The sequence below is a fragment of the Eriocheir sinensis genome, chromosome 49 (genome assembly GCF_024679095.1).
Source record: "Eriocheir sinensis breed Jianghai 21 chromosome 49, ASM2467909v1, whole genome shotgun sequence".
In the NCBI taxonomy this organism is placed as follows: Eukaryota; Metazoa; Arthropoda; class Malacostraca; order Decapoda; family Varunidae; genus Eriocheir; species Eriocheir sinensis.
This window is the reverse complement of record NC_066557.1, coordinates 10,916,199-10,939,967: the sequence shown is the minus strand read 5'-3', so window position 1 is coordinate 10,939,967 and position 23,769 is coordinate 10,916,199. Positions and strand designations below refer to the sequence as shown.

Below are 23,769 nucleotides of genomic sequence, written 5' to 3'. Positions count from 1 at the left end.
TTTATGTACACTAAAGGTTATTATAGTCTCTCTCTCTCTCTCTCTCTCCTACACACACACACACACCAATAAAATACATACATACAGACATACATGCTAGCTTCTATACGTGTGCGTGTGCGTGTGTGTGTATGTGTGTGTGTGTGTGTGTGTGTGTGATTAATATTGAGATTCAGGTCAAAGGTAAAGGAGAAAAATCTAATTAAGAGGAGGAGGAGGAGGAGGAGGAGGAGGAGGAGGAGGAGGAGAAGAGGGAAGAAAAAGAGATACAGAGAAGGAGGAAGAGGAAGGGAAAGAGGAGAAAAAGAATGATAAAGAGGAGGATGAAGAAGAAGGAAGAGGAGGAGAAAGAGGAAGGAGAAACAAAAAGAGGAGAAAAATGAGAAAAAAAAGGAAGGAAGAAGATAAGAAGCAAAAAGAAAAAGAAAAGAAGAAAGGAGAAAGAATATAGTTAGCAAAGAACATATGAACTTAAACCAATTAACTTTTTTTTGCATCTATTAAAGCACCAGGGAGGAATATGTGTGTGTGTGTGTGTGTGTGTGTGTGTGTGTGTGTGATGGAGGGATATAATCATTAAGAGTAATAGTAATAAGTTTTTTTTTTAGGAGTTACGACTTAGATTAAACTTTTTTCTTCTCTTATATAAGTTTTCTAAGTGTGTTTCATGTATTGCAACAACAACTCTGCCCGCCGGAAGTGAACAACCTCAGCGCCACACTATATACAACACAACGCAACACTTTCTATTATTGCATTTTGGTTTGGTTTGGTGTAACTTAAGCCTTTCCTTTCTTTTTCCTCTTTTTTTCCCTTTTCCATCATTCTCCTTTCTTATTTTTCTATTATCTTCATTCATTCTTTCAAATTTCGTATCTATTTCCTCTTTCTTTCCCTCTATTCTCTGATCTTTAACTTCTTTTGCTTCACTCATTTATTTTTCCTCTTTTTTCCCTTTTCAATCTTTTTTTCCTTCATTTTCCTCTTTCATATCTTTCCATTATCTCCATTCTTTCAACTTTCATATCTATTTCCTCTCTTTCCCTCTATTCTCTGATCTTCAACTTCTTTTGCTTCACTCATTTACTTTTTCCTCTTTTTTCCCTTTTCAATCTTTTTCCCTCGTTTTCCTCTTTCATATCTTTCCATTCTTTCAACTTTCACATTTATTTCCTCTTCCGTTCCCTCTATTCTCTGATCTTTAACTTATTTTGCTTTTATTTTTTTTTCTTTTTTTTCCTTTTCAATCTTTTTCCTTCATTTTCCTCTTTCATATCTTTCCATTCTTTCAACTTTCTCATTTATTTCCTCTTCCGTTCCCTCTATTCTCTGATCTTTAACTTCTTTTCCTTCATTCATTTCTCTCTTCCACAACCAACATTTTTTCATCTTAATTTCTCCGGCTCATTTTTTATCTTTCAGGGAGAGAAGGTAGTTTTAAGGTTCATCAACAACCCTTTATTGTAACTTTTCAGCCACCATTCAAAGTTTGACAATACGTATATACACTTCTCAAGACCCATATCCTCACATTTCGGGGATTACACACAAACGCACCCACACACCTTTCTTATTTCCTACTCTTAAACAAACAGGAACAAACCATTTCTTCTTCTACTCTCATATTTCTTCCACTTTCCTCCTCTTTCTCGACATGTTTTCTCCTCTCAGGCAAACAATAACAATCATTTTATAACCCCCCATCACCTTGTATACAGAGGCACATATTCTCAGAGGCTCACACAAAGACATTTGGTAAGGCTTTGGTAGAGGTTGTTGTGTTAGTATTTCCATGGGTAGTTTTATGAGCCTAGTGATAGTTTGACAAGGCTTTGGTAGAGGTTGTTGTGTTAGTATTTCCATGGGTAGTGTTATGAGCCTAGTGATAGTTTGACAAGGCTTTGGTAGAGGTTGTTGTGTTAGTATTTCCATGGGTAGTGTTATGAGCCTAGTGATAGTTTGACAAGGCTTTGGTAGAGGTTGTTGTGTTAGTATTTCCATGGGTAGTGTTATGAGCCTAGTGATAGTTTGACAAGGTTTCTGCCCCATGGACATGAAAAAAATACTCTTGAGAACTTGACTAACCTCCTTCGTGGCCTTGGGAAATGGTTGTTGTGAGCCGAAAGCATCTGAGAATAGAGGGACGTTTTATAATCTCATACAGAAAGTTTCATTTAGTCGGCGCAACATCTGTAGTCATATGCCGGAGAGAGACAGAAGGGGAAGGAACTATAGGAGAAAGGAACAGATCCAAGGAGACGGGCCACAACCCCCGATTAATACCTGGTACCCATTCACTGCTGGGTGGACAGGGGCGTAGGGTATCGGAAAAGCCGCCCAAATTTTTCCACTCCGCCCTAATCTCATATAACGATCCTATCCTATTGAGGTTCTGAATACATAAGATATTGCACTGTATAAGCCTTTTCTCCTCATTACAAACTATTGAATCCTATACTTAATGGTTTTCTGAATACATATTTTCCTTTATTCCTAAGATGTTTGATATTTCTTAAACTATGTCTTTCCTTCTTTCTCTCTCAAATCACTCACTTTTCTTCTGCACTCTTATTTGATTTTCCTCTTTTACAAACTATTCAAGCCTATAGTTAATGGTTTTCTGAATATAATCTTTTTTCTCTTCTTTCTTCAATCACTCACTTTGATTTTTTTCTTTTTACAAACTATTGAATCCTATAGTTAATAGTGGTTTTTCTAAATACATTTTTTTTCCTTTATTAAGAAGATGTTTATTTCTTAATCTATTTCTTTCCTTCTCTCTCTCTCAAATCACTCACTTTTCTTCTGTACTCTTATTTGATTTTCCTCTTTTACAAACTATTCAAGCCTATACTGAATGGTTTTCTGAATACATACAATTTTACTTTATTTCTAAGATGTTTGATATTTCTTAAACTATGTCTTTCCTTCTTTCTCTCTCAAATCACTCACTTTTCTTCTGCACTCTTATTTGATTTTCCTCTTTTACAAACTATTCAAGCCTATACTTAATGGTTTTCTGAATACATACAATTTTCCTTTATTTCTAAGATGTTTGATATTTCTTAATCTATTTCTTTCCTTCTTTCTCTCTCAAATCACTCACTTTTCTTCTGCACTCTTATTTGATTTTCCTCTTTTACAAACTATTCAAGCCTATACTTAATGGTTTTCTGAATACATACAATTTTCCTGTATTTCTAAGATTGATATTTCTTAATCTATTTCTTTCCTTCTATCTCACTTCACTTAACTTTTATATTGCATGCTTATTTACTCTTCCTCTTCATTACAAACTATATTAAATTCTATAGTCAATGGCTTTCTGATTACATGGTATTTACATAGTTTCTTCTTCACAAATTTACAAACATGGGTCTATCTTTTTCTTCTCTATTCCTTATTTACCTTTTCCACGACTACAAACTCACTCAAGCCTTCAACATCTTCCCACATTTCCTTAATACTAACTTCCTTTCCATATCTTCCCCTTCCCTATAGTTTCTTTTTTTCACTAATCAACAAACATGGGTCTAATCTTTTCCTTTTCGTTCCTTATTTTCCTTTAACACAACTCCACAAACTCATCCAAGCCTTCAACATTACCTCAAAACCATCACTATTCCTCCCAGACAACCTTAACACTAACTCTCTCCCTTCTCTGTAGTTTCTTTTTTTCACTAATCTACAAACATGGGTCTTTTATTTCATCTCCATTCCTTATTTCCATTTTCCACAACTCCACAAACTCATCCAGGCCTTCAACATTACCTCAAAACCATCACTATTCCTCCCATACAACCTTAACATTAATTCTCTCCCTTCCCTATAGTTTCTTCACAAATCTACAAACATTCTTTTTCTCCTTTACCACAACACCACAAACTCATCCAAGCCTTCAACATTACCTCAAAACCATCACTATTCCTCCCATAAACCTTAACACTAATTCTCTCCCTTCCAAAGCTTTCAGTGCATCAAAAACTTTCACATTCATATATAAACATCACTATTTTTCCATGCATTCCCCTACACTAAAACTCCACCTTCCCTATGTTTCTATATCTTCCCCTTCCTTATACATATTTCTATACAAGCGCAGCAGTAACTATGCATATAAAAGAACTTCATTACCTTGTCGATATGTATTAGTGGTGCTTTTTAAGCTTTAATATCTACTCATTATCTTTTCTTTAATAACTTTGCCGAGTATCATGATTGTCTTTTGTTTCCATCTTTATCATTTGCTGTGTCTGTCGTTTATATATTTTTCAAGGGGTAGAATCATCCATTTCATTCCCTTATATATTGTTTACATCTCTTATTTTCTTCCTCTCGTTTACTTAATCTGTTTGTCCTTGAGTCCTTGGTTCGTTTCCTTTATCTCTCATTTGATCACTCTCCTCACTGTGTCTTTCCTCATTCTCCATTTATCTTCTATTTTTACACTCTCATCTTCACATAAATAGCTCATCTTTCTCTCGCATATCTCTCTTTCTTGTTTCTCTCCTCTCACTGTCTTTCCTCATTCTCCATTTATCTTTTCTTCTTACACTCGCCCCTTCACATAAATAACTCATCTTTCTCTCACATTTCTCTCTTCCTTCCACACATAACATAGTAAAGGAAGGAAGGTGGGGAGGTATGAAGGTAGGTACGGACAGGTATTATTAACAGGTAGCGATACGCCCTTAAGTATTACGGCTATGCTTGCACCTTTGCAGTGAGGCGTGGGCGGCCCTGAAGCGGTCAAGCGGCGATGCTCTACGGGAGTGTCCTAGGCTAGAGAAATACCGACGCCACACTGAAGTTTCCTTGCTTACATGTTTACGGTTACGCTCGTACGGGCTTTATTATTTTTTATGTTATGTTACGTCTTGTGTACATTTAGCACCACGTGGAGGAGTGTGGCGGGTGTGGGCGGGGGCGGAGGGTGTGGGTGTGGTGGGGGTGGGCAGGGCAGGTGCGTGGATGGGGCGAGAGGCATAAAATAAGAGAGTTTGGCCCTAAGCTTCATAACAGGCACCATGTAAAATTAACTCTTTATCTCCTTTCCTTTCCTCTCCTCCTCCTCCTCTTAACTTTTCTCTACTCTGTTCTACTTTCCTCTACAATCTTCTCTTACTTTCCTTCTACTTTTACTTTACATATTTTTACCCTTGAGCTGCTTTCTTTGTAATAAAAACAAATAAAGAAAACTTTTATGCCGTTACAAATGTTTTTTTTTTGTGTGTGTGTGTGTGTGTATCTGTGTGCTGTGGGTATCAACAGGTTCTCAAAAAAGTACGTACAGCACAATAACAAACAAAAACGTACTGTACTGTAATACTATTAATATGAATTTTGTACGATTCTTCTGGTAAACAGCATGGCGCCTCAGATGACAGTGGGCAAACTCTTCTATTCCATGGCTCTGGGAGGTGGTGGGTAGGTGGGCAGGTGGTGATGGCGGTGGTAGTGGCAGTAGTAGCAGTGGTGGTGGTGGTGGTGGTAGGCTGGCAGTTGTGAGTGGGTGTGAATTACATATGCAATTCTTCATGCGTACATCCACACATACACTTATGCAATGCAGTTTTATGTATACTAATGTGCCTGTGTGTGTGTGTGTTTTTATCGAGGGTTTAGCTGGGTTGGGTTTACATATATATTTTTTTGGTATCATTAAGTTTGGTTTACATTGTCACTCGTAACTTTTTTTTTGCATATCAAGTTTAACCCCTTCAATACAAGCAGACAAAACATAACCTCCATGCCATATCCTGGTTTTACAGACTAGACTAAGAGTATAATGAACCATCCGCACATATACAGCGTCTCTCTACGATATGGTTCGAGAGATGAAATGACTCATATACTGCGTCATGGTACTGAAGAGGTTAAAATGATTTGTAAAGCTTTTTTTTTTTTTTTTTAGCCCTTATGTAGTGAGTGTATGTGTGAGTGTGTGAGTGAATGTGAGTGTGTGTATGTGTGCCCGTGTGTAAGGGAGTGCATCAGTGAGTGTGTGTGTGTGTGTGTGTGTGTGTGTAAGCAAATGGAATGAGTGTATGAATGAGTGAGTGAATGAATGAATGTGTGTGTGTGTGTGTGTGTGTGTGTGTGTGTGTGTGTGTGTGTGTGTGTGTGTAGTGAGTGAGTGTAAGGGAGTCCATCAGTAAGTGTGTGTGTGTGTGTGTGTAAATTGAGTGTGTAAGGGAGTGGATGAGTGAGTGAGTGAGTGCGTGATTAAATTAGGTATCATTATTACTACCATCATCATCATTTACCATTATTATTATTATTTCCTCATGTGTGTATATTAGAGAAAGAACACAGAGAGAGAGAGCGAGAGAGAGAGAGCACAGGCATCTCAAAATGAACAGGTAAAAACAGAACACAAGATACATATACGAGAAAAATAAATATATATACGTGCGTAACACTAGGCGAGAAAATAAATATATATATGTACTCTGAAATACTTAGACAGATAGATATACTTTACTTTCTATATCTGCTTAGGGGGTAGGAGTAGGAACACAGCATATACAGACAACCTATGGACAAAATAACTAATAATTGGAAAATACTAAATAAATGTGAAATAATGTAAAAAAAAGTAATTGTAATAGATATGCATTTGAACATGACTAAAAAAATAAAAAAATAAATAAAAATGTAATGCTAAGAAAATACTAAATAAATGTGAAATAAAGTAAATAATAATAATAGATAACATTTGAAGATGAATAAAGAAAAGAAAAAAAAGTTTGAAAGGTGTAGGCCTATAATATTTTAGGAACAGAAATAAAAGGACAACAACGAACAGAATAAAAAAAAAAATATAGATGTTTTCAAATTAATCGAATATTTTGTGAAGATTTTTTGGGCGTTTGTGAAATAATGAAAAAAAGTGAATAAGTTGTAGAAGTGTATGAGGAGATGTAGAAGAAGTGTATATCAGTTCAGGAAAAGTTTAGGGTGTAGAGAAAGGGACGGAATGTATAGGAAAGTGTATCAGGGTGTATATGTGTGTAGGCAGGCGTAAATAACTCAAGGTGTCGTCAAATCCCCAGGTATAAAAATGAGCCAATTAGGACGTTGAATAGGAACCGAGGCGAGAATTCCAGGTAAACGCTCATTAGGAAACGGAATTAAGATGTTCAGCTCGTGGTAAACGGTGTAAAAATGAATCTTACGGGCGCTGATGACAGACTGGGGTGAGAATTTACGATGAACCGCGATAAAAAAATTAAGGTGTTCAGTCTAAAGTCCAAAGAAGCATATCCTTTAGGTTAGGTATAGCTTGGGGTGTGTAGAAAGAAGGGAAAAACTATATAATGAAACGCATGAGTGTGAGTGAGTATGTATGTACGACGAGCTATAAAAGACGTGTATATTAGGTTAGCATTAGTTTGGGGTGTATAGGAGGAAAGGAATGTATGTGAAAGGGAGTGTATGAGTGTAAATGCTTGTATAAGTGTATGGGGAAGGTACAAAAAAAGGTGTAGGTTAGGATTCATTCAAGGTGTGTACCATTCTATAGACTTACGGGTGTAGGTGAAATCAGTGGGTCAGTGCATAGAGGTGTGAGGAAAGCAATGAGGGTGTAACGGGTGGAGGTACTGGACAGGTAAAGGTGTACGGAAAGCAATTAAGGTGACCATGAGGTACGGTTTTACTCTATCGGGTGAGAAATAACGACGGAAGGAGTAAAAATAATAATAATGAAAAAAAAAGCGATTTGGATGTTGATAATGGACCAGGTAGAATTCCAGGTAAACGCTCATTAGGAACAGCAATTAAGGTGTCGAGTCTAAAGCCCCAGGTGTAAATATGAGCCAATTAGGATGTTGATTAGGGACCAGGTAGAGAATTTCAGGTAAACGCTCATTAGGAAAAGCAATTCAGGTGTCGAGTCTAAAGCCCCAGGTGTAAATATGAGCCAATTAGGATGTTGATTAGGGACCAGGTAGAGAATTCCAGGTAAACACTCATTAGGAAAAGCAATTAAGGTGTTGATTCTAAGGTCCACAGATGTAAAAATGAGCCAATTAGGATGTTGATTACAGACCAGGTAGAAATTCCAGGTAAACGCTCATTAGGAAAAGCAATTAAGGTGTTGAGTCTGAGGTCCACAGGTGTCAAAATGAGCCAATTAGGATACTGATTATGGACCAGGTAGAGAATTCCAGGTAAACGCTCATTAGGAAAACCAATTAGGGTGTTAAGCTCACGGTAAACAGTGTAAAAATAAACCTTACGGGTGTTAATGACAGACTGGGGTGAGAATTTATGGTGAACCGCAGTAAAAAAAAAAAAAAAAGGGATTAGGATGCTGATTATAAGGTCCAAAGGGTATGGGACGAGGAGGATTCAAGGTGACCATCGATGAAAAAAAAGAAGAAACGGCAATGAAAAAAGTGATTAGGGTGTTGATTATAAGGTGGTTTCAGTGCTGGAGCTTGTGTAGGTGCTGGCCGCTATGACCTCAGGCGACCAGGATCGCTCCGTTGTCGTCCTGTGTCTCTGGGGCGGCGATCTGTGTATGGGGGGGGTGAAAACATCGTGCGAGGGGGAGCGTGCGTTGAACTGTAATCGGTGGTGGTGGTTGTGGTGAGACTTATAGTGGTGGTGTTTGTGGTTGTAGTGGGTGGTGGTGGAGGGCGGGGAAGGGGACATATCAGGCGGACTATGTGGTATGTTCATGGTGGTGGGGGGATGGTATGACTGGTGGTATGAGGGATATGACACTGGCGGAGGGAGGTGTCTGGGCATTCCATTCCCCATCGCATACCCATCCGGTGAGCTATGTGGGGACGTCGGGGATGCGGCCACACCCCCACCACTACCATACAACCCAGTACACCCACTACCAACACTGTACCCACCTCCAAGGCTCCCACACCCCTGCGGCTTACTGGAGGATGTCGGGAGGAGGGATAGGCGACCGGGGGACTCCTGGGGGGATGTGACATTGCTAGTTTCACTCTCGTAGCTGAGGGAAGCACTGACGAGGGACGAAGGGGTGGAGGGTGACCCGGAATCTTGACCCTCAGCCGCCCAATCCCACGCTGAATCTGGGGAGGCTGTCTTAGGGGGTCGGCTCGGCACCCCATCCTCATGACCTGACCTCCCCTTCCCGTTGACCTCTGAGCTATGGGGTGGCACCGGGGCCCTTGGGGAGTGGTGGCAGTATATACACGTGGACTGCACCTTCCCCGTTTCCCCGATGTACGAGGGGAAGACTTGCGTTCCGACATCAACCACGCTCACCCTAAACCCCAACCCCCCGATACCCTGCGACCGTGAACTAGGGGGGTTGTGAGGGTTGTGGGGGTTGCCGTTGGGGTCGTCCTCGCTGCCGGGGTGCGGGGGGGATGCGTGTGGGGTGTGCAGGGTGCCGGGGGAGCCGCAGGTACACGTGGAGCAGTGTTGTCGGGCACGTTCCTTCTGCCGTTCCTCTAACACGGCCGCCATGATCGCTGCGGACACGGCATCCACGGGCTCCTCCTTAGTGTTCTCCTCTGGGGGGGAACGGGGAGTCGGGTGAATTGGGGTTATCAAATGTGGGTAGACAGGAATATTGTGTGGGGTGTGACTGAGGGTGGAAGAATATAGTACTGTGGGGTGTGACTCAGGGTGGGAAAGAGACTAAATAGTGTGTGGGTGTTTGAAAGTGTGGGAAAATAGGATAAATAGGGTGAGTAAGGGTGTTTGAAAGTGTGGGAAAATAGGATAAATAGGGTGAGTAAGGGTGTTTGAAAGTGTGGGAAAATAGGATAAATAGGGTGAGTAAGGGTGTTTTTTAACCCTTTAATTGCTAAATGGTCGCAGCGAGCGTTAGGCGTATTTGCTGGTGGTGCTAAACGCTTTTTTATTTTTTTTCATTTTGGGGAGGTAAAGAAATATAGTAGATAAAGAAAGATTATGTCACGGATTTTTACTTTTGGGAGGTAAAAATAACATATACTGGATTAGAAGAGAAATGAAACAGCCTCTGAAGCTAAAATGAAAAGAAAACCAATTAGAAAGTTGACAAAATCTTACTTTCTCTACTTAATCACGAGCCTTACGTCACGACCAACCATAACACCTCTGCGCCCGAAACTGACCTCTCTTCTGGCCAGTCTTTACTTATTGTCTATTATGAGAGCGGCAAGTAGCGGACTTTTTTTTTTCCACTCTTTTTGTTGCCCTTGAGCCGTCTCCTTTGATGTAAAAAAAGAAGAAAAAAAAAACCCCTCCTTTGATGTAAAAAAAAACTCCTTTGATGTAAAAAATAAATAAATAAATAAATAAAAAAATACCCCTTTTCACCTGGCCGCCTCTTCTCACCTGCATACTTATTGACGGAGTATACCATGGCCGTGGGGGGGAAGGTAGGGATGGGCACCTTGATCACCTTCACCTCGGGCTTGGGGGCCTCACGCGGCTCCCTCGCCAGCCGGGACTTGGCCTTACGCTGCAGGTCTGATGGAAGCTGAGAAAACAAAAGAGAGGGATATCAGAAGGGTTGAGGGGTAGATTAGGGGGTCAAAAGATCAATAAAGTGGGTTAGCCCTTTTACCCTTACCATATCCCCATCACCCCTACCAAGTCCACCCTTCCAGCCCCCCTTCCCCCTTACCATTTCCCCATCACCCTTATGAAGTTCAGCCTACCCTCCGTCACCCTTCCAGCCCCCCTTACCATTTCCCCATCACCCTTATGAAGTCCAGACTACCCTCCGTCACCCTTCCAGCCCCCCTTACCATTTCCCCATCACCCTTATGAAGTCCAGACTACCCTCCATCACCCTTTCAGCCCCCCTTACCTTCCCCACCACCCTTATTAAATCCACCCCCCCCCAGCACCCCTACCAAGTCCACCCTTCCAGCCCCCCTTCCCCCTTACCATTTCCCCATCACCTTTATGAAGTCCAGCCTACCCTCCATCACCCTTCCAGCCCCCCTTAACTTCCCCCCCCCCCTTATTAAGTCCACCCTACCTCCCCCCAGCACCCCTACCAAGTCCACCCTTCCAGCCCCCCTTCCCCCTTACCATTTCCCCATCACCCTTATGAAGTTCAGCCTACCCTCCATCACCCTTTCAGCCCCCCTTACCTTCCCCACCACCCTTATTAAGTCCACCCTACCTCCCCCCAGCACCCCTACCAAGTCCACCTTTCCAGCCCCCCTTCCGAACCCTTACCGAGTCCAGCTTGTGGGCGGCATACTTGCTGGGGTTACATTGCAGGAGTTGGATGGCCAGATTGAGGTCATTACGGTAGCGATCCTGAAAACGACGGTAAACAATGACGTCAATAACAGCGGGGAGTTAATGAAATAAATAACATTGATTATATTGACGCTACAAATAACAGCGGTGAACGAACATAATGATTAAGATTGGTGAATTAGCTTAACAAATAACACCTGTACATTACCGCACATACACACACATACATACATACATCTTCCTGCACACACACATACATACACACACACACATACATATATACAACTTCCCGCACACACACACACACACACACACACACACACACACACATGTAATGCCAGGTTAAGTTAAGTATGGAATATATACAGGATCACAAAAGTAGGTTTAAGTATCGTAAGTAATTAAGTGTCTCCCCGTCCGACCATTAAACTTCCGCATTCCATTCCATTTTTTTTTTCTCACGGAGAGGCCCTTGGCTACTACCCCCTTCCCCCTAGTCAAAGCAGTGCACGTACATTCTCCTGCTTGAGACGGTTGATGGCCTGGGCGGCGGTGGTGAGGGCGGTGGTGAGGTTGGCGGTATCGGCGGTCAGGCTGGACTTCTCGCTCTCGGTTCGGTCAACCAGCCTCAGCAGCTTGTCCTCCAGGCCCTGGTTCACCTTCTGGAGCCGCTTGTGAGCCTCCAACAGTCTGAGGGGGAGGAGGAGAAGTCAAGGGGGAGGGGTCGAGGGGGAGCGGTCAAGGGCAACGCTGCCAGATTGTCGTACTCAAGGCTGCATTCTTAAACATGTTGATGGCCAAGCACACATATTTTACAAGGCTTTCCTAGGAGTTATAGGAATTTCCAGGGGTACTTTTATGACTCTGGTGGCAGTTTGACCCTTCTGCTGTACCATGAATCTATAAAAACACGCATTAGAATCTGATTAATCTACTTTTTGGCCTTCGGAAATAGTTGATGAGAGGGGTGGAAGCCTCTGAGAATACCGTCCTTAGCTTCCTATTTTCATCAATTTCCGACCCAAATACTGCCTCCTTGACCCCAATAAATGCCTTCATATACAGCCCTCCCTCAAATAGTACGGTTTCGGTTTTATGTGGATTTTCAAAGAAGATTTTTTAGGATTTTTAAATTTCCCAACGAGCAGAAAATTTAAAAATCCCGAAAAGATCTTCAATGACAATCCGTGTAAAACCGAAACCTAACTATTGAAAACCGTGCTATTTGAGGGGCGACTGAATAGTTATCGTTAAAATGGTTAGTTATTGGTGTTTTTTGGCAACAGCTACGGCACAGAAACTAGTAAATATGAGGCTCTGAGTACGATAATCTGGGAACGGTGGTCGAGGGGGGAGGTTATGTGTGCGTGTGAGTGTGTGTGTGTGGGGGGGGGGGGGGGGGAGGTTAAGTGTGTGTGTGTGTGTTTGTTGTTTAAAGGCAAAAACTAGTGAGGGATTGAGGGTAAGGTTATACATATGTTGATATTTTGAGTTTTTATGGTAAAGGAAACACTTCAAGGGAATAAAAAAAATAATAATACAGTTGAGTAAGTGTACAAGGGATAGCTTTTAAAAGGGGTTTGTTTATATGTTCCTCAAGAAAGGCTTTGTCGCAATTTCTTAATATTTGTGTTTTTTTCCTGTTATTTTTTTTTTCTTACTGTGCGTCGTTTGGGGTTTTAAATTTTATGACATTATGATTGGGATGTTTGGGCTGATTAGTGTATTTTTTGTTTTGCTTTTTTTTTGTTTTTTGTTTGGTTTTTATTACTATTACTGTTTTTCTTAATCACTGTAGTCTTAAGAGTTTGAAACCATTGTACTGTGTGTCTCTAGTTTCAAATTCAATCATAAAGAATAAGACTGGGGCTGTTGTGAGTTGAAATATCTGTAAAAAAAAAATATAATGTGTATTTTCTCATTCATATTGTCAGTGTTATCATTTCTCCCATATCCACATTTCTTTCACACATTCTCACTCACTAGCAAAAAAAAAGAAAGTCTGGTGCAAGAAAATTTCCAGACCTTTTAATATAAGGAATTTGCAAACAATGGAACTAATGGAAAAGGGCAAATAATAAAGATGTAAAGTAAAACGTAATGACATGGAAAAGTAACCACTGCCGAACTTGACGGAGCGGCAGAATAACAGATCTTTTTAACGTCGTATTGACCGATTAACTCACCTGTAAAGACTATACCCACCTGTGTGTCTCTCCAGTGATTAATGATACAGAAGCAATAATGAGAACAGGTGTGTGATGGGATGTGTGTGTCTGTGTATGTGTCAGGAGTGCAGGGAAAATGAGAACAGGTGTGTGATGGGATGTGTGTGTCCGTGTATGTGTCAGGAGTGCAGGGAAAATGAGAACAGGTGTGTGATGGGATGTGTGTGTTCGTGTATGTGTCGGGAGTGCAGGGAAAATGAGAACAGGTGTGTGATGGGATGTGTGTGTCCGTGTATGTGTCAGGAGTGCAGGGAAAATGAGAACAGGTGTGTGATGGGATGTGTGTGTTCGTGTATGTGTCGGGAGTGCAGGGAAAATGAGAACAGGTGTGTGATGGGATGTGTGTGTTCGTGTATGTGTCAGGAGTGCAGGGAAAATGAGAACAGGTGTGTGATGGGATGTGTGTGTGCGTGTATGTGTCGGGAGTGCAGGGAAAATGAGAACAGGTGTGTGATGGGATGTGTGTGTCCGTGTATGTGTCGGGAGTGCAGGGAAAATGAGAACAGGTGTGTGATGGGATGTGTGTGTCCGTGTATGTGTCAGGAGTGCAGGGAAAATGAGAACAGGTGTGTGATGGGATGTGTGTGTGCGTGTATGTGTCGGGAGTGCAGGGAAAATGAGAACAGGTGTGTGATGGGATGTGTGTGTTCGTATTTGTGTCAAAAGTAACGGAAGAACAAATAACAAAAGTTGGAAAGTTTCGTTTAGTCGGCGCAACATCTGTGGTCATATGCCGGAGAGAGACAGAAGGGGAAGGAATTATAGAAGGGAACAGACCCCAGGAGACAGAACACAACCCCCAATTAATACCTGGTACCCATTCACTGCTGGGTGGACAGGGGCGTAGGGTATCGGAAAAGCCGCCCAAATTTTTCCACTCCTCCCAGGAATCGAACCCGGGCTCTCTTGGTCGTGAACTGAGTGTGCTAACCACTGCACCACGAAGCCCCCCAACAAATAACAAATGAAAGAAAAATTAATATAAGTAAATTCATGCATTAAAGATATATAAAGAGATGAAGTACATAGTATATAAAGATATGTTACTGAATGGAAAATATGTCAAATGCTTGCTTTGTGTGTATGTGATGTATTGAAATTATACCTTACTGAAAAAAAAATAAGGTTGTAGGTTTTGTGTTTAAGTAATGTATAGGAAAGAAAGTTGTATGGAATTTAAGAGTAAAAGACTTAAGTTTAACGTAATTTTAAGATGTTAAATCAAATAGCAAGACAGGATTTTAGTAGGAAGAAATGCAAACACACAAACGTACACACACACACACACACGAGAAATTAACAAAACCCTCCACCCATAAAGCTTACACACACACACACACACACACACACCAGAAATACTCACACACACACACACGCACACTTTTCACGCATATTTGGGGGAGAAAAAAATTTAGATAAAGAACATACCAACAACATACAGACAGTAAACAACAAAGAAAACAATAAGAAAAATTTGTCAAGACCAGGGCTTCAGCTATTGCAAAAAATCAGCCACTCAGACAATGATTTAAAAGTCCTTCACCAAAAATATTAGACTTTCACAAGAGGCACAGACAAGAGGAGGAAAAAAAATACTCCCCAAAAATGCAAAAACTGTAGGACTTTTTCTGAAGGCAGGAAATGTCTGATCAGTAAAATTCTCACGGCTACGCGAGAGCTAAACGTACTCCTCCGCGACCCGGCGCAAAAATGTGGGCGAAGCAAAAATGTCATCTCGAGAGTACGTTGAAAAAATTTATTACGTAGAATAAAGGACTGGACACTCTACTGCTTGGGGGGGAGGGAGATGGGGGCTGGAGGAGGAGGACTGGCGGAGGAGGACTGGTGGAGGAGGAGGGGGACGGAGTGAGGAGAGCCGTGCTTACCTTGGCATCCGCTCTGTCTGCCAACACAACGACGGGACATTAATTAAGGTGTGTTGCGGGGCGGGGCTCAGGGACACACAGTTAGGGACACACCACTAGGGGCAGCAACCCCCCACTACCACACTGGCCTGGACCAGCGGGGCAGCTAAGACTTGGGGTTTGACTGGGTGAGATGTGTTAAGCATTGTTTGTTCCTGCAGAAGATGCTTACCTTCTGGGAACTAATTGTTTTGATTTTTTATTCTCTAAATACTGATTTCTTAAGCAGAGACAACAGCTAATTTTTTTACTTTATGTCGTTAGTGATGTTCTTGTGTTGTCCTCGGTGATGAGGAAATTTGCTATCATTCTAAAAGAGGACGGAGGCTGTACTTACGTGCATATGTTTTCTTAACAAGCAAAGCCTCTCCTAGGCTGACAACATACTGAATCTCAAATGTGGTTTATCTGTGTTTGAAAAAAAAGTGTTCTGTCTGAATCAACTGCAGGAGCAAGTGGAGTCATTATTACAACTTATCAATTTTCTCCATCCTGTCTGCAAGGGAAACTGTTTGATACACTTTTGATAATTAATTCTCATTTGCTAGTACAAAGGTGTGAGTCTAATAAGGCCGTGTGTGACGACAAAACACAGACACCCAACCCCTGCCCCAGCCCCCCCAGGGTCAGGTCAGTGGGGGGTGGGGGCCACACCACCAACTCTAAATTTAGTTCTCTGGGAGGTGACTGTCAAACTTGAGAGCCCAAGCCCTGGTCAGGACCCAGAGGGAGATGGTCTAACATGGGACTAGGGGGCTCGGGGGGACTAAGAGCCGTCCTGGCCTGGGGACGGTCGGCCTCTGAGGCTGTGAAGGAAGGAACGGTTAGCGGGTGTGGTGGCAGAGTGTTGTGTGGTGGTGTTGTGCTTGTGTGTGTTGCCAGCCTGGGGTGTTCCGGCATCAGGTGTACATGTTGAAAAGCTTATTTATTTACCTTGTACAAGAAAGGAGGCAGCCCAAGGGAACAGAAAAAAGTAAAAGGAAACAAAAAGCCTTCTGCCACTGCTGCTGCATAAAATTCTTAAGCTTTCTGTCATGTAAAAATTCAATGTGCTGTCTTTTCTAGGACCAATTTAAGCTTTTTTAGCCCAATTTTAGTTTCAATGTAACATTTTAAAGTTTTTTTTATCATATTTGGTTCTCTGGGGTTTCTTAAGTGCAAAGATAATGAGTGTGATCAATTTCAGTTTCAATGTAACATTTTTAAGTTTGTAATCATAGTTGGTTCTCTGGGGTTATTAAGTGCAAAGATAATGAGTGTGATCAATTTCAGTTTCAATGTAACATTTTTAAGTTTGTAATCATATATGGTTCTCTGGGGTTTCTTAAATGCAAAGATAATGAAAGTGTGATCAATTTCAGTTTCAATGTAACATTTTTAAGTTTGTAATCATATATGGTTCTCTGGGGTTTCTTAAATGCAAAGATAATGAAAGTGTGATCAATTTTAGTTTCAATGTAACATTTTTAAGTTTGTAATCATATTTGGTTCTCTGGGGTTTCTTAAGTGCAAAGATAATGAGTGTGTGTGTGACAAAGATACCGAAGAATGAACAGAGAACAGACAGAGTGACCCAAGGACTGCGTGTGTACATAGAGACAGAGGTAATTTTTTTTCCATGGATGCGACAATGTGCGGTAGAGCTCGGGGCAAAGAACCAATGACGGGAACACAGACTGACAGACTGTTTCTTGAGAATACCCTTTTTCATCACAAGTAACTGGAAAAAGAGGGAAATTTTAGAATCTTCCATTACACATCAAGGCAAAGGATAAATGGCATGAGAGAGAACCAGAAAAAGTCACCAGATTAATCAATATAATATAAATTTGTGGACGCCAATTCATAATTTTGTATTCATGACCTCTGTTTGTTTTGAGCGTTACTAATGGCGGGGAGCGACGCTATAATTTTCCACGTGAAACTGGCCTATGGGGTAGTGGTGGCTGCAGGGGAGGCGAGAGGTGTTGAGAGTGTGTGGTAAGGTGCGGGGCTAGGCTAACCCCGCAGCCGCCACTACCCCATCGGCCAGTTTAACATGGAAATACTATAGCAGCGATCCCCGCCATTGGTAACGATCAAAACAAACAAAATGACCGTGAAAGCAGCCCTTAGAGGAAATCTGAGAGGTAGAGAATAGATGACAGAACACTGTGATCGTCTTGTCTGAAGATTCATGACTCAGAAGAATTGTTATAAGTAAAGCGTACATGACTGAAAATAAGTAAGCTCATCTGTAAAATTCATGACTTTGAGAGGAACTGTGAGAAATTAAAAACTGATGTCTGGATATGTTCTGAAGTCTGTACATGAGAAGTTGATTGACACAGATAAGATAGAGATAGCGAGCAAGAAAAGAAAGGTTAGTTTTGACGCTGTACTAAGCTACCAAGGGGACCACAGGTATAGAGTCTCATTCAACTAGTACAAGGCGGAAAGCGACGCGCACACACACACACGCATACATACACACAAACACAGATATACGTCAATGCATCAGTCCCTTCCGTTTCCATCTACCTCCCCTTCTCCCTCACAGCTGTCACTTCTCTCTCTCTCTCTCTCTCTCTCTGGACACAACACCGAGACAACATTGACAGAATAAAGTAACACAAAATACAATAAATGAGGCGGCTGCAGAAATACCATAACTGAGAAGTGAATGTACGACAACTACGCAAAAAAAAAAAATAATAATAATGTTTGTAATAAGTCATTTGGGATCACGGCGGAGATGAGAAAAAAAATGAGGGATACAAAAATAGATGAGGCGGAAAAAAAGTAGCGATTCTTTTTTTTTCTTTCCCATTTAGTGATGCAGAAGCACAAGAAAATATCCAAGAAAATAAGCAAAGGAAACGGAAAAAAATTGAATGAGCGGAAAAACGAAAGGAAAACAAAAAATAAGACAAGCGCACAAACACAAACACACACACACACACACATACACATTCATAACTATATTCTCACACCCAACACACACACACACATACACCCTACCCACCCTACACCCACCTGTCATATTTGTCCTGCCAATGATCGCACTGTGCTCGTAGGACCGCCACCTGTCCCTGGGGGTAGTGGTGGGTGTGGGGGTGCGGCGGGGGCGGCTGGGTCTGGTCGGGCGAGGGGGAGGCGGTGGCGGCGGGGTGGTGGTGGTGGCGGTCCTGTGCCATCTGAGCCTCAAGCTGCACGATGGCCACGTCCCGGTCCAGCAGCCTCCGCCTCAGCACCTCCACCTCAGCCTGCAGCGCCCGGGTGCTGACGCCGCACGTTACGCAGTTGCCTGCCTGAGGGACGGGGCGAGAGTGAGCGAGAGAGGGAGAGAGCGAGGAGGTAGACTGGGTGGAATGGAATGAGGGAGAGGGAGGGCGGGGAGTGGCTAGCTTGGTGGAAGGAGGGAGAGAGAGGGAGAGTAGTGGAATGGAGGAAGAAAGAGAGATGGTGAGGGAAGGTTAGGGGGGGATGGAGGGAGGGCGGGGAGTGGCTAGCTTGGTGGAAGGAGGGAGAGAGAGGGATAGTAGTGGAATGGAGGAAGAAAGAGAGATGGTGAGGGAAGGTTAGAGGGGGATGGAGGGAGAGAGGGAGGCTGATTGCATGTGGAGAGAGAGGGAGAGGGTGGTTGTGAGTCAGCGTGAGAGAAAGAGAGGGAGGGATGCTGGGTGGGGAAAGTGAGACGGTGGGAGGAGATAAGGGTAAGGAAGGTTAGGGTGGGAGGCTGAGAAGGCAGAACAAGGTTGGGTTAGGAGGTTAAGAGGCTAGTGGGGAAAGAAAGAGTGGAGGATGTTAAAGTATTAGTTGATAAGTAAGTTCGAGTGGAGGATTAAGATAGCTGTGGTGATGGGGGGAGGGGGGAGAGAGTTGATAGGTGGGGGTAACAGTGGGGTGGGAATTCAGTGGGGAGGGGAAGGTTTACAGGTGGTGGTGATGGGGGTGATTAGGGCAGTGGTGGGGAGTGGGGAGGGGAAGGTTTACAGGTGGTGGTGGAAGATGGTCAGTGGGGTGGGGGTGGGGAGTGGGGAGGGGAAGGTGTAAGGGTGGTAGTGGTGGTGGGTGTTCAGTGGGGAGGGAGATCAGGATGGTGGTGGGGAGTGCAGAGGGGTGGGGAGGGAAGGTGTGTTCAGTAGGGAGGGGAAGGTTAGGGTGGGGAGAGATATGGGTGGTGGTGGTGAGTGGAGAGGGGAGGGAAGGTGTGTTCAGTGGGGAGGGGAAGGTTAGGGTGGGGGGAGAACAGGCTGGTGGTGGTGCTGTGGGTGGGGGAGAACAGGCTGGTGCATTAGGAAGGGGGGGGGTGGGGGATGTGGTGAGTTGGATTTGATGATGTTGGCAGTGGTGATGTTGCCAAGATGAGAAGTATGATGATTTCGTACTATTTGCTTACATTTCTTTATTTTATTTTACCTGTTATGTTACTAGGCTGGGAATAAGCTAGAATTGGTGAAAGTAACATTGGAAAAAGTGATAATTATGATATATATGTTCCTTTTATTTATGTATTTAAGTTTGTCTTTGATTTTCGTGATGCAAACCAAACACATATTTATTAATTTGAAGAACTTATTTATGTATTCAAGTTTGTCGTTGATTTTCGTGATGCAAACTTAACACATATTTATTAATTTGAAGAACTTGTTACCATTTCTTGTAGTATTAAATGTCTTTCTATATATTTGGTTTACTTAGGTCTACATAAGCATATTATTATTAACCCATAAAACTTAACATAATGAAAACAAATTAATATATCAATACATAAACACGAATGAAGACTAACCTTTTTTTTTTTTCCTTTTATCTTATCTGTTAAGTTTTAGAATCTATATATATTTTTTTTAGCAAAGGAAGCAGCTCAAAAAAAAAAAAAAATAAATAAATAAATAAAAAATAAATCGTAAACACCGCTCCTATATAAAAGAGTAAAGAGGAGTGGTTGTAAGAGAGGTCAATTTTGAGAGGAGAGATGTCCTGATAACTCCCCTACTTTGCTTTATTTCATTTACTTTACTTTATTTTATTTACCGATCTCTGCTTGTATATTTTTCTTCCATTCACATTACTAACAAAAAGCAAGACTAACTTCGCCTTCATCTTGCAGCATCTTTACTTTATTTAATTTACTCTACTTTATTTTTACTAACAAAAAGCAAGACTAACTTCGCCTTCATCTTGCAGCATCTTTACTTTATTTAATTTACTCTACTTTATTTTATTTACCAATCTCTGCTTGTATATTTTTCTTCCATTCACATTACTAACAAAAAACAAGACTAACCTCACCTTTATCTTGCAGCATCTTTACTTTATTTCATTTACTCTACTTTATTTTATTTACCAATCTCTGCTTGTATATTTTCTTCCATTCACATTACTAACAAAAAACAAGACAAACCTCACCTTTATCTTGCAGCATTAAGCATCTGACCTTCATTCAACATACTTTGGGAGTACTAAAAATGTGATTAACTCTTTTATCTTTATCCTAAACCTCACCTGGATTACACATTACTTCGTGCTAAAAAGATTAACCTTATTATTTTTATCTTACTGTTTCTAGGACTTCACCTGCACTACTTTCAATAAAAATACAAGATTAATGTTTTTCTGTATCTTTCCCTCATATGATCTACCATTATCTATTCAATCTTTCATCTTCCTTCTCTCTACACATATACATAATTTTTTTCCTTATCTTCATTTCATATATTCCTTCATAATCATTTCAACTGCACATTATTATCTTTTTCTTATCTTTATTTAATTTTCATCTTCCTTCATCATCATTTCATCTTCCTCTACACAATAATATGTTTTTCTAGACAATATAAGATTAGCCTTTATCATTTTCTTATAGTATCTCGCACCTCTAGCCCCTGGCCTGCATTAACGAGCTCCTCCTGTAACCAAAGACTTTACCTGTAAGCTGTGAAACTACATCTCACCCATCGGCTCCCTATGTTCTTATGTTCTCCTCCCAAGTGTGCACTCACCTGGTAGCCATGGCCTGTGTTCATCTCTCTGGCCGACCCACACACACCTGTGATGCTCTCACCATCTGTGGGGAGGAGACGAGATGAGAGGGATGGACTAGAGGAGAGAGAGAGATGACAGGATGCAGTGGAGAAGTGGAGGATAGAAGGAAAGATATAAGGATGGAGAAACAGGAGAGATAGAAGATTGGAGAGAAAGATAGTGGAGGGAAAATTAGAAGAAGAGAGAAGGATGGAGGGATAAAGGAAAGATGGATGGATGCAGGGAAAGGCAGAAGGATGGAGGGGTAAAGGAAAGAAGGAAGAATGCAGGGAAAGGTAGAAGGATGGAGGAATAAAGGAAAAATGAAAGGATGCTGGGAAAGGTAAAAGAAGGAAAGATAGAAGGATGGAGGGATATACAAAAGAAGGAAGAATGCAGGGAAAGTTAAAAGGATGAAGGAAGGGGTAAAGGAAGGAAGGAAGAATGCAGGAAAAGGTAGAAGAATGGAGGGATAAAGGAAGGAAGGAAGAATGCAGGAAAAGGTAGAAGGATGGAGGGATAAAGGAGAGAAGAAAGAAAGCTGGGAAAGGTAGAGGAAAAGAGGGTACAATATAAGGACAGAAGGCTTAAACAAAACATAAATGGAAGTTACAATTGCTTTAATTAACACCATGATATCTCGTCTCCTATCCAACCAACTGCTCTCCTATTTTTGCATATATTCGTATTCTACCAACCTTCAAACCTCCCGGAAATCAATAAGAAAGAGAGAGAAAATTGGAATAGGAGGAAGGAGGAAAGATTAGGATGGTGGAAGGAACGAACAGAATAAAAAAATGGTGAAATAAAAATACACAGAACAAACAAACACACATACACCAACATACATTCTTAAAACATACCACACACACATATATAGAGATCCCAAACTCTAGTATTACACCCAAACACCCACCCACACATCCCAAACTCTAGTATTACACCCAAACACACACACACACACACACACACACACACAAAATGATCCCAAACTCTAGTATTACACCCAAACACACACACACACACACACAATGATCCCAAACTCTAGTATTACACCCAAACACCCTAAACACACACACACAAGAACAAACAAACACACAAACACACACAGATCCCCTTCCAAACACTAGTATTACACCCTAAACAAACACACACACACACACAAACAAACACATGTATCTACTTTGAACCCTACACACACACATGAAACTCTAGTATTACACCCACACACAAGAACACAAACAAACACACACACTCACCTAACTCTACCCCTTCCTAAACAGACATACAAACAAACAAACACACGCACCTACTTTGAACCCTACACACACACACACACACACATGAAACTCTAGTATTACACCCACACACAAGAACACAAACACACACACATACCTCACTCTACTCCTTCCTACACCAACACACACAAACAAACACACGCACCTACTTTGAACCCTACACACACACACACACACACACACACATGAAACTCTAGAATTACACCCACACACAAGAACACAAACACACACATACCTCACTCTACTCCTTCCTACACCAACACACACAAACAAACACACGCACCTACTTTCAACATTACACACACACACGCACACACACACACACACACACACATGAAACTCTAGTATTACACCCACACACAAGAACACAAACACACACACATACCTCACTCTACTCCTTCCTACACCAACACACACAAACAAACACACGCACCTACTTTCAACCCTACACACACACACACACACACACACACACCCCAAACTCTAGTATTACACCCACACACAAGAACACAAACACACACATACCTCACTCTACTCCTTCCTACACCAACACACACAAACAAACACACGCACCTACTTTCAACCCTACACACACACACACGCACACACATACAAACAAACAAACACACGCACCTACTTTCAACCCTACACACACACACACACACACATACACACATACATTCCCTCGCCTTGACACACAAACACACACTTCCTCAACCTCCCAAACACAAAACTAACCCGCAAAACACCACAAAAAACAACAAAACAAACAATCACATACATAACCACATTGAGCCACGTATCACAAACAAACACACACACACGCCCTCTTATTGTTTTCCTTGTTTTCTGTTGTTTCAGGGCGTGTGGGCGTGAGGGAGGAGGATAGTGGGAGCCATGTGCCGCAGCTGGAGGTAACTTACGGGTATGGAGGGAAGGAGGGAGGAAAAAGTGAGGTAGAGCGTCTCGCCATCAAACTCCTTCCTTTCCTTCCTAACTCCACCCTAGCCCGCTTTCCCTTGGCCTTCTCCCCCTCCCTCTCCCTCTCCTCTTCCTTGTTTTTATTCTATTTTTGCTTATTTAGGTTATTCTCATGCTTGCTCTTTTCTC

General features: G+C 41.8%; 2 protein-coding genes and 1 long non-coding RNA gene across 4 annotated transcripts in view; 1 reads left to right on the top strand and 2 right to left on the bottom strand.

Moving 5' to 3' along the window:
* Window positions 1-23,769, top strand: part of LOC126981902 (rhotekin-like) — a 95,312-nt gene that overhangs the window by 23,734 nt on the left and 47,809 nt on the right. Inside the window, exon 2 of the mRNA XM_050833549.1 lies at window positions 23,521-23,573. Within this exon, the coding sequence (XP_050689506.1) occupies window positions 23,557-23,573 (17 nt within the window). The 5' untranslated portion in view covers window positions 23,521-23,556. The remainder of the gene's footprint in view (window positions 1-23,520; window positions 23,574-23,769) is intronic.
* LOC126981905 (uncharacterized) lies at window positions 1,444-5,709 on the bottom strand. The gene is made up of 2 exons (XR_007734281.1): window positions 3,250-5,709; window positions 1,444-2,548 (listed from the first exon to the last, which is right to left on the bottom strand). It is a non-coding gene; the product is annotated as an uncharacterized LOC126981905 (long non-coding RNA).
* On the bottom strand, window positions 6,871-23,696 carry LOC126981903 (tight junction-associated protein 1-like). 2 transcript variants are annotated; one of them, XM_050833554.1, is made up of 7 exons: window positions 23,583-23,696; window positions 21,340-21,404; window positions 18,368-18,642; window positions 11,715-11,889; window positions 11,173-11,256; window positions 10,318-10,462; window positions 6,871-9,506 (listed from the first exon to the last, which is right to left on the bottom strand). In XM_050833554.1, the coding sequence occupies exons 2-7, from the start codon at window positions 21,361-21,363 to the stop codon at window positions 8,419-8,421; spliced, it is 1,791 nt and encodes a 596-aa protein (XP_050689511.1). In that variant the 5' UTR covers window positions 21,364-21,404; window positions 23,583-23,696; the 3' UTR covers window positions 6,871-8,418. The 2 variants fall into 2 exon arrangements, with proteins under 2 accessions (XP_050689511.1, XP_050689510.1); XM_050833553.1 differs by having other exon boundaries at window positions 23,441-23,675.